The 16557-nt window shown below is 37.0% G+C and overlaps 1 protein-coding gene across 1 annotated transcript in view; it reads left to right on the top strand.

The window, feature by feature from the left end:
• The window catches only part of wash (WASH complex subunit washout), a 51687-nt gene that overhangs the window by 25579 nt on the left and 9551 nt on the right, over nt 1-16557 (top strand). The window contains exons 5-6 of the mRNA XM_083118053.1: nt 3638-3780; nt 5123-5337. Of these exons, the coding sequence (XP_082974179.1) occupies nt 3638-3780; nt 5123-5337 (358 nt within the window). The remainder of the gene's footprint in view (nt 1-3637; nt 3781-5122; nt 5338-16557) is intronic.

Here is a 16557-nt window from a genome sequence, read left to right as displayed (position 1 = left end):
CCGAAGGCGATAATCACAGACGGTTTTCAAAATGTCTGCCGTTCACTTCTACGCAGAGATGACTTCGACGAATCATGTATTGTCGAGTATGAGCAAACAAGCCAGGTGTATATCTGCTACCATCGCGGTGGTGATGTTGATGCGAGCAACGAGGTCCTCAGCTGATGTGACAGGTGTGTCGTATACATGGGTTTTCATTTCTCCCCAGAAGAAAAAATGTAGAGGGTTGAGATCTGGCGACATCGGTGGTCAAGGCACAAACTCATCCCTACCAATGAACCTATTGCAAAACACGTCATGCAGGAAATGTCGTACATTACGATCGAAATGAGCTGGTGCCCCATTGTGTTGGTACCACACTTCTTGCCGCAGTGCCAAAGATACGGTCTCCAACAGTTCAGGCAGAACCTCACTAAGATATGCATGATACGTGCGACCATTCAGGCGAACAGGGCGAATGTATGGTCCAATTAAATGATCGTGTACTATCCCACACCACACATTCACTGAAAACCTGTGCTGGTGATGGGCCACAAAAAGTGCATGTGGGTTGTCAAAGTCCCAGACATGCCTGTTTCTACTATTGAAAACATCCATCCTGGTGAAAATGGCTTCATCTGTCCACAATACCTTTGCCCCGAAGTGAGGGTTTGTGTCCAGCTGATGCAACAACCATTGGCAAAACTCCATACGAGGGCGAAAGTCACGAGGTAACAGTTCTTGTACTTTCTGCAGTTTAAAAGGATGCATTCCTTCCTCTGACAACACTCGCCAAACATTCACATGAGACGTGTTTCGTGCTCGAGCAAGTACGCGCGTACTGGTGCCAGGATGTTCTGCGACCACTGTTAACACATCTTCTGCAAACTGATGTGTGCATACACTTCGGCATCTTCCAACTTCTTGCCGCGTTGGTAACACTGACCCTGTTTCACGCAGTCGACTGTCCACTACCTGAAAGAAAGCCTGAAACGGTAAATGTCTATGTGGAAAGCGTTCTCCATAAAGATGCCTTGCCTCACTGCTATTACCACGTGCCTCCCCATACATGAGATGCATGTCTGCTAGCTGCTGGGTCGTAATAGGGAGCTGGAACTGCAAAGTATCATTTTTGTTTAACACTGGCACACTGCACAAATTGGTCGTATCACCGTACGAACACCACAGACCAATTGTTGCGATACTTGACTTGCCCACTCCCCCACGTCAACTTCTTTCAATACAACATACTAGTACTCTTCAATGTGTATGACAACCTAGAGCGAACTGCTGATCATATCCCAGCACCTGCAACATGATTGGGACGACTGCCGGAGAGAACCAACCCTTCGAGCTCCTCTCGCGAGTACAGCAGTCATGAAGGTCAAACGTAGACTACGAGAGCCAGACTTGCCTGCACAGTGCTTCCAAAACTGGTCTCTTTTACATCACAATGATCGCGTGCGAACACTCTTGGTATTGCTCCCCACCCCCTTTGTGTGGTGAAAGTGACATCTTCAGTTGGTGTACAGTGACACGCACTGTCTGTGCGTAAGACATTGTAGCATTTGTTGTTTGTTGTGTGTGTGTGGGGGGGGGGGGATATTACTTATTTGTCGCATGTAAAAATACACGTTGTCGCAATCATCTGATATTGTGTTTTTCTTTCCCTCCTCCTGGTGGAGTAATGTGTCTCTCGTATGCCACATGACATGATTCGTTCATTCCTCGAGTGTAATTGGGGTATGCAACCGTGCTCAACTTTTCAGATTTTGTGTTCCGTGCTCATGTTTTGATGTTTGAGGTGGGGATGTTTTGTCTTTAACGCATTTCTCATTGTCACGGTCCTTCTTGCTGCGTTACATACCTTTTCCATGCATTGTTCTTGCTGGAAATCCCCAATTCCTTTGAGGACTCCATTGCGCATGCGTGCAGTGAACTTTTCATAGTGACTTCCGGACTGAGAACGTACGATTCCTTAATGATTCCCTTGGAACCGCCTCTCTATCTGTGATAGTATTCATCCCAGTTAGGTGTGACGTTCACTTTGTCACCTTTTGCGAGGTTCCTATCTCGGAAACGAAGCCTCAGTCGTAAAAATGAAACTCGCACTTTTTGCTCGTTTTCGTGTGAGGAATCACCTCCCGAGCGTTGTAAACAACCTTTAGAAACACCCTGTATATACATACATAAAGAAAATTTGAAGTTGTTCAAAATGTAAATATTCTATTTGCTTTACCATTTGAACCTAACAGATTGTTTATTTAAATTATTAGTCAATTTACTGGTGAGGTAATCAGAATATTAAAACACTGTAATTTGCAATGATCATCATACGAGGGTCACTATTTATATTTTGAGTCTTGGCAACACTGATTGAAGTTAGGCGCGATTTGACGTTTGCACGGAATCGTCTGGCATTATTGACCATAACGTACTTCAAATGTTTTGTCAATAGCTTGATTTGTGTTGTTTATGTTGCCTTGGAGATTGCGCGACAACAATAAAATGGAATTAACTCGTGTACATGCGATGATTTTTATGATTTTCGACGTGGATTATCAAGACAAGAGTGCATCGATCAACTTACTTCTACATTTGGCGATCAAGCCCCATCCTTTGCCACTGTGAAACGCTGGTATAACGAATTTAATCGTGGCCGCCATTCGCTCACCGACAAGATTCGCGAAGGTCGTCCAAAATCAGTTGTTGTTCAAGAAAACATTGATGCTGTGCAAAACCTAATACTGCAAGATCGTCATGTGACATACTGTGAGATTGCAGCAACCATAGGCATTAGTTCCACCAGCATATATAAAATATTACATGCTCATTTAGCTGTTAGAAAGGTATGTTCTCGTTGGATCCCACACAATTTGACAAAAACTCAAAAAGATGGCTCGTGTCAATTGGTGCAAACAAATGCTCAATAAATACAATCGTGGTGCTTCAAAAGACGTATATAAGATTGTAACAGGTGACGAATCATGGATATATGCATATGAGCTGGAACGTAAACAGCAGTCGACTGTATGGGTGTTTCAAGATGAACCCAATCCAACAAAAGTTGTTCACGCTCGAAGCACATCGAAACAAATGGTTGCCTGTTTTTTTGGGAAAACTGGTCATGTGGCAACTGTGCCTTTAGAGGAACGTAGAATGGTCAACTCTGAATGGTACACAACAATTTGTTTGCCAGAGGTCTTCGGTCAAATACGGAAAACAAACAAACGCCGTCGGATCATTCTTCATCAAGACAATGCCAGCTGTCACACATCTCGTCTAACAACCGACTTTACGAACAGTCAAAAAATCGAATTGATGGGTCATCTGCCGTACAGTCCTGATTAGGCACCCAATGAATTCTTCTTGTTCCCGAATGTCAAGAATAAATTGCGTGGACAACGATTTTCGTCAACACCGTTGATGCGTTCAAAAACCATATTATGGAGGTGTCTCAAGAAGATTGGAAAAACTGCTTTGACAAATGGTTCGAACGAATGCAAAAGTGTATTGACCATAAAGGAGAATACTTCGAAAAACAATAAAGCAGTTTTCAATGCCAAATTCCTGTTTTTTCATTGTTAGGCTCAAAATATAAATAGTGACCCTCGTATAACAGACATGATGTAAAATTTTAATCTGCCTTTTTCCACAGGAGAAGCTGCAGTTTTACCATGTTAAGGTCAGCACTAAACTCCGAAAAAGTCTGGAAATTGCGCCAGAAGAGGGACTAGGAAGTTTGCCAAGTAACATTGAATCAATTAATTCATTATTGCTATTTAACACTTCAGAGAATCCGTAAGTATACATTCAAAATCCACGTGTTTCAATGTTATATTTATTAGCAACTTCAAAGTTAAACGTTTGTTAATTGAAGGGCTCTGGTGTAAAACATGGTAAGTGATATTTTGGTAATTTCTGAGTTCATTAAGGAAAAAGGTTATTAGAAGCCATACTGTAGATAAATTGTTTTTGTGTTGGGTTTACCAATTTAAGAAGGCTTCACTGAGTCTAATGCAAATTATATGCCATGGCAATTTCATTCGAGAATTGAAGGAAGGCACATTTTACTTTGTAACTCAAAAATGACCAAAATGTCACTTACCATGTTTTACACCCGAGCCCTCAATTATTATTATCCTAAGTTTGAGTTTCTTAATGTGAAATGTGTGGAATTGTTTAACAAGCTGTAGAGGTATAAAATTCCTTCAAAGTTCACATTGCCACCTTTGAGTATTATAGTAAAATAATAAAAGTGAACATACTTAACACATGGTATTAACTTCTTTCCCTTTTTGACCTGTGTTACTCTTCCTCCACTTTTTAATCTCAATGTTTTAAACATATACTCTTTGAAGTTCCTCAAAATGTTGAATGAGGAGAGAATAAAATTATGTATGTAAGTACGTTGACTTTCATTTATCTTATTATGATATAAAATTCGTGAATTTCAATAATTGTATATACCAATGCCAACAGAATTTATCAGAGATTGGGGATGGGACAATTTTCTGACACAGCAATTGCAAATACGTGGTCCATTCCTCTGCTTCATTTTAAAATATTGTTATAACTTTGACATGATATCTTTGGGGTCCTCATGTTGATTGATATCTGTTATCAAGCCAATTATGATGGTCAACCCTTAACATTATCTATGACTAGTTGTCCTCCATGGTCTAGCAGTAAATACAGCTGTAACTGTAAAGACAAGAGCAATGTTGTCTCATATACCCAATGCAAGCCACAGGATAGTGTAATGTATAAAATGTAAGATTTAGTTGATACCAATGTATTGGCACTGGCTGAAAATCTTATGGAGTTCAGATATTCTGGAACTTATGTGAAACCTGCGATTCAGGCAGCAAGGAGGTTCAGATGAGATCTTGTACAAGTCAGGAGTTTAAGATGCTACTTCGTAGAGACCTGAGATTTCTCTATGCCAAACAGTGAAATGATTGCAATGAATTCATATCTTGGGCAAATGTGATTGCACAGATAGTTTTGAAATTATGCTCACATGCTTGAAAAATATACCCCCTGACCTCTTTCCTGTTGACAACAAATAACATTGTGAGTAAATGCATGTTACTATTAAATTTATTATTTAAATCTTGTTAAAATAATACTTTGGTTACAGATATAAGCGATATGTTATGCTGGATCCACTGGGTGCAATAACAAAAACTCGCCAAGCCCTCGAGGAAGAAGAGGGGAAGCACATGGAAGCGGCTCCTTTGTCAATATCCCAAAGAGAACAGTTGGATCGACAAACAGGAGAAAACTACTTTTATTCACCTGGTCTAGGGGAAGTTCCCCAAATTGATGTGCCTTTGGATTTGCCTGATCTGCCGGGTATGAATTAGTTCCCAAATTTTATTTTCATTATCTTTTTTGCTGAATTAGCAGTATTTATTTGCTGCATAATGAGATTTGGTGTAGATGACCAATATGAAATTTTTGCAGATACCAACCAAGTACTGATAATCAACATTAAACTGATCTTATATATAAGATTGTGACTGTTCCATGAAGAAGCTAAATGATCTGTAATTAATGTGTGTCACCAGATAACTACAGTAACTTTCGCTTTGAAAAAGAAATTGCATATTGAGACACTTTTTGTTCCGGCATAACTCTCGAACACCTGGAGCAATTTCAACCAAACTTCGTACACACATCATTTGCAATCTGGAAAGAAATACTGTGGGGGTAAGATACCACTGGCACCCCTAGGGGTAGGGGTGGGAAGGGTTTGACATGTAAAAATAATCAAAAATGACCAATAATAGTGTGGAATCCATAGTTTTTGGGGTCGCTAAGATGAATAGTGACACTCCCAATGCCGTTCAACTCCAAGTTCGTCACCTATCAGTAGGGAGACAAATTTATGGTAAATAAAAACTGAGGAGAGCAGTAAATAAAATGTTAGATCAGCGGTATATACCAGTGGTGGAAAAAAATTAAATTGGCACACACGTTTTCATCATGAGAGGAAACAACATACAAAAGAGCTATAAATTGATAAACTACTTCATTTTTATATACTGTACACATACACAAGTACTTAGATTTCAACTGTAATTGCCAGTAGCAGCGATTGGTTGGGGCAAGGATAGTTTATTTTTCTTGCTAGACAAGGCTTAGTATTTAGAGGTCATAGTGCAGGGGCAAAAAAAGCCAGCAAGTTCAATGAAACTGGAAGTTGAGTAGACATTCGGGGGGAGAAACGAATGCAGCTTGACAGCGAGCGAAGTTTTCGAACTGAGATTATGTGCATGGGAAATCCCAATTTGCAGCATCTTCCTGATGTGATCGAAAATAAAACATTCTTCAGCTGCAAGTGGTAGGAAACTTTAGGCAAACGTTTCGTTACAAATCGACAGTTTGCGCGCACAACCTCGATTGCCGGTTTTTGCGTGTTTTCTACTTAATTTGATGATATTTCACGGAAATATTCGTGATATTTCATGACAAAGGGTTCATTTCGTGGAAAAGCACACATTTCGCATTACTTCGCAAATAAAACTCGTGCATATTTCATCATTGGGGGTGTAGTTACGTGCAGAATGTTCCAAATTGTATCTTTTTTTCACATTTTGCAATTTCGCGCATCGCGAAAATTCAATGTCCCTACCTATTGGGGTAGGGGGTGAGAGGGGGTGAAAATTAAAATGTCAAAAATGACCTTTTTGAATGAACAAGACTGGGTAGACCAAGAAGAGATGTACTTCCTTCTGGTGAGTAATAATCTTTGCATAATTCATGCATCATACAATGTTCCCTTTTACATTAGGAAATTAGAAACAAGGTTTATTAGTAAAATTTCTTGTTTATGTACTGCATTGTTCTTGTGCATTATATTGTATAGTGCTTACAATGTATTTCCCCAGTGTTGTCGCCTTGTAATCAAGGGATCCTGGGTTTGATACCCTGTGGAGGCACATAGTGGTTCCAAACCCATTTCAAACTGTAGGTCCAGTCCCAATTAGCCTTACTGTGTATAATGTGAACTTAGAACACCAAATCAATTAATCAATGTATTTCCTCAGGTCATATATAAATTTCATATCTTATATACACTGAGTATGCACTAAAGAAATAATTGAACGAACCTTCTTATGTATGAGCTTACTGGTCCCCATAGCGGAGTGGTAGCACATCGTGCATGATTCCAGGGGTCCCAGGTTCAAATCCTGGCCTGGGCTTGGATGTTCGTGAGTGTCCATTCATCATATCATCAGTCACCCCCATCTTTGCAAATTAGCCAAAAGTGGCACAAAAGCGAAGTAAAATAAAGCAAATCAATCATGTATGAGCTTGGAATAAAAAAAGTAGGATTTAGTGTAGGGATAGGCGTAGGGATGTGACGACCTCATCGCCCAGTGACTTGTTCACTGCAGTTAGTCAACCAACAGAGTGAAATGGTCAACATTTTGCTCTGTTGGGATTTACAGAGCTGTCCTGTCATGGCTCTATGAGTGTCCCACAATCTGCAGAAGTGGGGTATGGTTGGTGGACTACAATGTGATCCTCCCAGCTAGATCCGAGGGATCCGCTGACCAATGACAGGTGCGGTCCTCCATTCATATTGGGGGTTAGGTGTAGAGCTGACAACTCTGCAATGTAAAAAGACATGTCAAGAAACAGCAATATGAGGCCATGGATGTTCCCAAGGTAAAATATTCCGGAGGTAAAAAAGTCCCATATTCGGATCTCCGGGTGGGGACTACTTTGGGAGGTCCCTGGACTAAGGACAAGATCTACATTAGGAATAAGGATATTAAATTAGGTACCTAGAATGTTCTGAGCCTTTACCAGCCTGGGAAATTTCAGTGTACAGTTAATGAGATAGTTAAGTATAAATTAGATGTAGTAGCTGTCCAGGAAGTTAGGTGGCCAGGAGAAGGGAGTTGTAAAACAAAAATTATACTTTTTTCTATGGTGGTACTGAAAATCATAATTTTGGAACAGGCTTTTTCATAAACAATAGAATTATCTCTGCTCTTAAAACAGTAGAATTTTCTAATGATAGGAAATCATATGTAGTTTTACAGGGTAGGTGGCCAACGGAAGATAAAGATGATAATACTAAAGATGATTTTTATGCAGAGTTAGAACAGGTCTTTGATAAATTTTCTCAGTATGATATGAAAATTCTGTTAGGTGACTGTAATGCACAGATTGTTAAAGAAGAGACATTTAAACCCACGATTGGAAAAGAAAGTCTTCATGAATTAAGTAATGACAATGGTATAAGATTGATTACTTTTGCAACCTCAAAGAATTTAATTGTGAAAAGTACCACTTTCAAACACAAAGGTATCCATAAATATACCTGGTCTTCTCCAGATGGTAAAACTCACAATCAGATAGATCATATTCTCATTGATAAGAAAAGGCATACTAGTATAATTGACGTTCATACACATAGAGGTGCTGACTGTGCCAGTGACCATTATTTAGTAGTTGCTAAATTAAGAGAAGGACTCGCAGTGATAAATCATAAGCAAGAAAATCTAAAAGTTATAAAATTTAATACAGGAAAATTTGCTGATGAAAGAATTAAGAAAGATTACCAAACTAAACTGTCAAATAGCTTTGATGTTTTGCAGGATTTAAATGATGATGAAAATATAAATGAATGCAATAGAATCAGCAGCTAAAGAAAGTATAGGATACCATAAACCAAGAAAAAGTAAGCCATGGTTTGATAATGAATGTCATAATCTAATAGCAATAAGAAATCAGGCTAGACTTAGGTGGTTAAATAACTCTGATGATACAAATCTAAGCAATTATAATAGAATAAAGTGAGAAGTTAACCGCATGTTTAGAAGTAAAAAAAAAAGAGATTACTTGAAAAGCATAATTAACAAAATTGAAACAAACAGCAAAAACAAAAATATCAAGATTTATATAAAGGTGTAAATGAATTTAGAAAGGGGTGGGAACCTAGAGTAAACTTGATAAAAGATAAAGACAGTGATTTTCTAGCTGACCCAAGCGATATTCTAAATAGATGGAAGAACTACTTTAATGACTTTTAAATGTTCATGTAGGAGATAAATCAGAAGTAAATGAAGTACACACAGCAGAACCTTTAGTTCCAGAACCTAACCTGACTGAAGTTAAAGATGCTATTAAAAGGCTAAAGAATAACAAAGCACCTGGCATTTATTTAATACCAGCTGAGTTAATTAAATATGGTGGAAATTCGTTAATATGTCAAATTCATAAATTAATTTGTGTAATATGGAATAAAGAAGAAATTCCTTCCTCAACAGTGGAAAGAATCCATAATTGTTCCTGTGTTTAAAAAAGGTGATAAAATGAACTGCAATAATTACCATGGATTTCTCTACTCTCAACAACATATAAAATATTATCTAACATTCTTTTAACAAGACTAACCCCATATGCTAATGAAATTATAGGTGATTATCAATGTGGATTTAAACGTAACAGATCAACTACAGATCAAAATTTTCACATCAGACAGACACTTGAAATTTCAAAAAAAGCATATGATTCGGTCAAAAGAGATAAATTATATAATATATTAGTCGAGTTTGGAATACCTAAGAAGCTTGTTAGAATGATAAAAGTATGCACCAGTGAAACAGAAAGTAAAATTTGTGTGGGTATTAATGTGTCTGACAAATTTACAATTCATGATAGGTTAAAACAAGGAGATGCATTATCTCCATTGCTCTTTAATTTTGTGGGCCTCCCGATGGCACAGTGGTAGCGTCCAGTGACGTGCGGTGACGTCGACACTTGGGGTAGCAGTCAGTGTCATGCTCAATAGGGGAGGTTGGTGTGGGTCACACCCCTCCTCCCTTTAGGACCAGTATTCCTACAAAAAAGAAGAATATCAGTAACAGGAAAATATTGCAAAATTATGAATGAGTACTAGAAAAAAGTACACGTAACTCCCACCCACATTCGAAAATAAATAACTATTTGATTTGACTCTAAGCCAGAGATCCTGGGTTCGAATCTCGGATTGACCATTTGTATTGTTTGTGTGTGTGTCCTTTCATCAATTTTGTCGTACCAAAGGTGGCGGAAAAGCGAAGTAAAATAAACCAAATTGAGAAATCAATCAATGATTTGATTTCATTTTTCTTAATTAGCGTCGCTTTTTTGTCACATTTGGTTAATTGCGAAGATGATACGATGAAATTGATGAAGCGACGAGCTCAGGGAACGCCCATGCCCGGGTCGGGGTTCGAACCCGGAACTCCTGGTGTCGTAGTGCGCTGTGATAACCACTCCCGCACGCTTGGTTCATTTGGTGACAGGTAACAAAACACAACACACTTTTTTGTAGTTTCTTCAATGATATTTGACTTTTCGAGTTCTGAGATACATTTTTAATTCCAAATTATTTCATTATTCACTGCAATACATAGGACAAGAATGCACATCATCACGGGTTCGAATCCTGGCCTGGATTGTTCATATGAGGTCCATTCAACAATTTCATTATATCATCACTCAATCCTTATTTTCGCGATAACCAAATATGGCAGAAAAGCGAAGTAATATAAACCAAACCAACAACAACATGAACACGCGTTCTCTTGCCCAAATAAATACATCCGTATTTATGACTGTTAGAGACCAAGAGTAGTATATTTAAATAAAACACTACTAAAACGAGAGTCAGAGAGAGCCTGAGCACATATTTGTAATTTAATCATTATATATTTCATATTTGGAAAAGAAAAAAAGAAAGAAAGCATAACATTATTGTCTGCACATAACACGTTCCCATTTCATAAATAATAAAACTACATCCCATATTATACATACGCACATATTGTACAACGTGTAAAAGGTTGTGTAAATACAGAGAACATAAGTACTGCAGAAAATTTTACCCTGTGTTCTTTATAGGATTTACAAAAAATTATGAGAAACAAATCCCCTATCTGTCCTTTAGGAGATAGACTAGGGGACCTGGAAGCCTGGGCTTTCAACCATTGCAGCGGGGGGCGTGGGGGCAAGGGAATTAGAGGTAGAAATCTTCCTTTTCCTTGGGCCGGCCGTTTCTACCTGGAAACTGGCCTGGCTGAAGAAGAGCGAGCTAGGGTATCCAGCCAGCTTTGCCCGCGGAGAACACCGATGACGAGAAGAGCGTGGAAAAAAGGTGTTACATATGAGCTGTGGTGGCTTTAACAAGACAATAAATATTGTGATTTGAATATAATTCGGGATGTGAGATTGATTGATCTATCTCTGCTAGACTAGCTACTCCTCAGTGCACGTCACTGGTAGCGTCGTTGCCTTGTAATCAAGGGGTCCCTGGTTCGATACCCACGGTGGAGGCACATAGTGGTTCGGATCCCACTTTAAACTTTAGGTCCAGTCCCGATTAGCCCTACTGTGCAGAAAGTGGACTTAAAACACCAAATCAATCAATCAATCAATCAACCTTTAATTTTGCTTAGAATATGCTGTTAGGAAGGTAAAATAAACTAAAGAAGGACTAAAATTAAATGGTGTGACTCAGTTGTTAGCATATGCAGATGATGTAGACTTATTAGGGGATGATATAAATACAATTAAGAATAATGCTAAAATATTTTTCAAAACTGCTAAAGAGATAGGTTTGGAAGTTAACAAAGAGAAAACTAAATGTAACAGGCCGAAACCAAGTGTTAGGTAATAATCAAAATCTAATTATTGATAACAACTCGTTTGAACCAGTTTCCAAATTGAAATACTTAGGAGTAATATTAACAAATGAAAATTATATTAAAGAGGAAATAAAAAGTAGGCTTAATTCGGGAAATGCATGTTACTTCTTTCTTCGTAAACTTTTGTCTTCTCGTTTAATATCTAAGAAACTAAAAGTTAAAATATACAAAACCATCATTTTCCTGTATTATTATATGGATGCGAAACTTGGTCCCTCACATTGAAAGAGGAACATAAATTGAGTGTATTTGAAAATAAGATCCTTAGGAAAATATTTGGACCTAAAAGAGATGAGGAGACAGGTGAGTGGAGAAGGTTACATAATTTGTATTCATGTCCAGATATTACTAGAATAATTAAATCAAGAAGACTTAGGTGAGCAGGCCATGTGGCATGAATGGGAGAAGAAAGAACAGTTTACAGGATTCTTGTTGGGAAACCTGATGGTAAGAGACCTGTAGGAAGGCCAAGACGAAGATGGAGGGATAACGTTGAGATGGACCTAAAGGAAATCGGTAGGGATGGAAAAGAGTATATAGACCTTGCTTAAGATAGGGACAGATGGAAGGCCTGTGTTTCTGCAGCCATGAACCTTCAGGTTTAAGAAGGCTAGAGTTAGTTAGTTAGTTTAGTTATATTTAGTCACTTGCTTTACAAACCAGGGTGTTTGAATTATACCTTTACATTAATAAAAATTACAAAATGGCATAATTTTGTACCAACTTAGAGGTTATTTATAGAAGTTTTGGATCAATAAAATTATTGTCGGTCATCAATAAACCAGTACACAGGCATGCCTATGTCAGCTGATACCAATAGAGCACAGATTAATTAATCTGTTACACCTCTATATAGTGTTTTTAAGATTTTAACTTTTAATTCTTCAAGTATAGTAGACAAAGGAAAATTACTGAAAATGTCATTGTTTCAATACATACGTGAATTTCCTCTGTTACATTATAATAATGGGGCATTTCAAAATACCAGTATGAAATGATTCTTTGATGTTAGAATATAGTATAAGCATGTGCCAAAACAAAATGTTACTTCATACTCTAGTAACTAGTACTGAACTGGCATCAGCCAATACTGGCATTATGTTTAACAATAAATTTGCCACTAATTTCATATGTAAGACTTATATTTTGTTGTTATCTTTATAAACAGGGAATGGATTTATATGTAAATACATATTTATATATGAAGCTGAAATCAGTTATATTTTGTGTTATCTTTGCATATCATGGCATGTAGACTTGAAAAATTTAGTTTTTATTTTCCATATTTGTACATATATTAGGTTTTGGCTCATATTTTACATATCATTTCCATATTTCTCAACATATATACTCCATAATCGCGCAATAACTGCATGTCCCCATGTGACCGACAGAGTTGAGTGAATTTCTTGCAAATAATTGACAAAGCAAACGAAAGTTTACGACCTTTCTTACACCCTCCAATTGCGTTTAATTACAAATTTTCTATCATCCAAACAATTTTTTTTTCTTTCAATTTTGCACCTCCCAACTGTTTGCTTTTGCTATTGTAACACACTTGAAATTCCTGTTTATTTACAATTGATGTCAACAATAGAGAATGAGGGCTCAAGCATCGGCTCCTGGTTATTACAAACATTATTTTGGCAATATTCGAAGAGAGTCCAATTTGAGCAGCCCATTTCTAACCCCACCCTCGCTACTAGTTGTGTCCGACAGCAGCACAATAATTTTGTACACACATACAGGATTCGATTCTGGTTTCTCTTCAAGACAGTCACCAAAATAGTTACAATGCCAAAACTGTATTTTATGTAGCTCATGTAGTGTCATATTATTAAAAAGGTAAATCTTTACAATTTTAAGTCCATATTTTAGTGAAAATAATATTTTTACTTCATATAAATCCGTTTCCTGTTTATAAATATACAGTGAAACCTTGATTTTACATTTTTGAGCAGACAAATGTGAAAACACTAAAATACTGTAAAATGTAAAATCCAGGAACACATTTTTATATTTTGCTGTATCGAGACCATGTATAATGCAGGTAAATGTAAAATCAGAGAACAAAATTGGGCACTGGAAAAGCAAATACAATAACAAAATACTTTCTCAGTGTGTATAGGACATCAGGGAAACCAATTTTTCTTAATGTTTTGCTCACTGAGACTTTGTTTGATAATATGACCCCTTGAAAAATTGCATTTTCTGTTGTGTGTGTATGGAATGACATGGAACAAATTCACATTTATCAACAGTTATTTTCCTATCAAATGAGAAACTTTGTTGGGGTAATGTTGATGAGCTTATCCTTTTCTCTCAAGATAGGCATTCATCACCACATGCATTATGTTGCTTATCACATTTAATCCTTTTGTAATAATGAAAAACTTCTCATGTTTTATAATGATGTATTCACATTTTTCAGAGGGCAGCTCTTGCCTAGAAAAGTAGCAGGTTGTCGGTATCACACTAAAATTTTTGTTGTTTTGATAGAAAGAATAAATGTCATTGGCGATCATGAATCTGCTGTGCTGCACCATTGCATACCAGTGGCGTATGCTGGTTCTAACAAGTGGGTAATCTCCGACCCTTGATCCTCAAACTCCAAAAGTTTACGTGCAATTTATGTCAGGATCCATATTGGATTTAGGAATATTGTGTCGGAATGTTTGTCTTATTGCTACGACCACAATCAATTAATTCTCGTTATTGCAGTTTAATATACGTGTAGAATTTCAAATAATAAAACAAGACCGTATTATAAAGCTATAAAAAAAAAACTGTGAAATATAAAATGAAAGACGTGCACTAGTGAAATAAAAACCCACAATGTTAATTTAAGTGCAAAATTCAACTTACTCCAGGACCCGATTACTTGTGCTGTACCACATCCAAAGCACACTGTTTGTCCAGTTGCACGTCAATACATGTCTGTGCGAAAGATTGCAGCTTAACAAAGTAAATTATGTGACTTCTGGATTTTTCATGTTTGGCACAAGCCTTGCAAAGATTACAGTATCCGCCACGCGTCCATACATTCTTTTCAGCCCCGAAAAGTAAGCACAGCCAACAAAGAAGCAATGCTTATTAACACTTATACTTCCTGTCAACCATGGTGTTTTTTCATAATTTGCTTGCGAAAATGCCTCACATATTCCCGACTTTTGTCTTTGTGTGTAGAAATAAGTTCAAGCGATGACACTGGCCTACCTGTATTAACAATTTGCAACTTCTCCTGAAAAGATCTTGTTCCAAAAGGTTTCACCAGCAAATCTTGTATCACATCCATTACCCTTTAATACAACACTATCACGACAAACACTAACACCTAAATAAATAATAAACATGAAGCCAACGACTACACGCATTCCATTTCACGCGCTAAACTTCTGTTGTTGTGTTCCTGGCTCAGAATGAAATTCCCTATGAATGATAAAAAAAAATCCCTTTCCAAGCTCGAAATGACAGGTTTTAAAACTTCAAATCATTGCAGGCCAGAGCCAGAATTTTATTTCGGGATGGGGATCATCTCTTATTAGCAGCCGCCACATAAAGTTGAAACAGTGGGGTTAGAAGTCCTGAAGATGAATCTCAGATTATTACAACGTATTATGCAAGGTGTTTAATCCTGCTAATGAAGTAAAATTAATTACCACTATACACTTTTTAAATTAGATATTTGTAGGATTTCAGGGAGGGGGGTTTCAGCCCCCCGAGTCCTCCACCTGGCTATGTGCCTGATGTGTTTTTTTTTCGTTCTATGTTTAATTCGGTCATTTTCATCACTATTAATCTAAAGAGGCGGAATATAGCAACTTAAATTAACCAATATATATATATATATATATATATATATATATATATATATATATATATATATATATAATTAATTTATTTTTGATATCTTTCCCTTTAAAAAATATTCAGTTCCGTGAAAGAAGTATTCTCGCTGCTTTTGAAGATTAGAGAGGAGAAACAATCACTATTTTTGTAAATACAAGGATGGGGGGGGGGAAGTCAGCATATAGGTGATTTAACCTTCTAGCGGGCGCGTTCATAATCGTGTCATTATGTCATTTAGTATCATTCATTATGAGCAAGGATTTTTATAATATAAACGTAATTTTTTTTGGGTCTACATTTAGTTATATCATACCTGAGATTAATATAAATGAAACATATTTAAATACAAGTTACAATGCTGAAACAAATAGAAAAAATACAGCACGTAACTTATTACATATTTATAGCGCACCACGCTTTTCATTAGCAGGCACGTGTCGTACTTTTTACGACAGATATTCCTGCTGAAAACCTAAATGTTACAAGTTATTTTTTTCAGCATTCTAACTTGTATTTCAACATGTTTCATTTATATTAACCTCAGATATGATATAAATAAATGTAGACACAAAATAATTTACGTTTATATTATAAAAATCCTTGCTCATAATGAATGATACTAAATGATTCACTGTCATATTGATTGACTTCTATATATTTGTCACTTAAGTCACTATCACTGTCCAATTCATGTGATCTCCCTTCATCAGAAGAAACTTGAAGGATTCGCTGAATTTTGCTCACGTCTACGTTTTGTCGACTCATTTTCAACAATAACCGGACGCAAAAATTACAGAACAGGAGCAGGCGCGAAGCGCAAACTTTACGACACGGTGTTCTGATCTGAAATAAGCAACAATTGACAGAGTATGACATATGGATTAGTAACAATGACTGCTAATATGCAACACAAAATACCTCTTTGATTAATACATAAAAAGCATAGGTCGACGAAATCAAAGAAAACACAAGAAAATTACTTTTGGCGTAAATTTTGCGCAGGCACGCCCGTTCGAAG

The sequence above is a fragment of the Lepisma saccharinum genome, chromosome 2 (assembly GCF_977018435.1).
Source record: "Lepisma saccharinum chromosome 2, izLepSacc3.1, whole genome shotgun sequence".
NCBI lineage: Eukaryota > Metazoa > Arthropoda > Insecta > Zygentoma > Lepismatidae > Lepisma > Lepisma saccharinum.
Note: the sequence above shows the minus strand (reverse complement) of the source record. Positions and strands in the feature narration are given on the sequence as shown.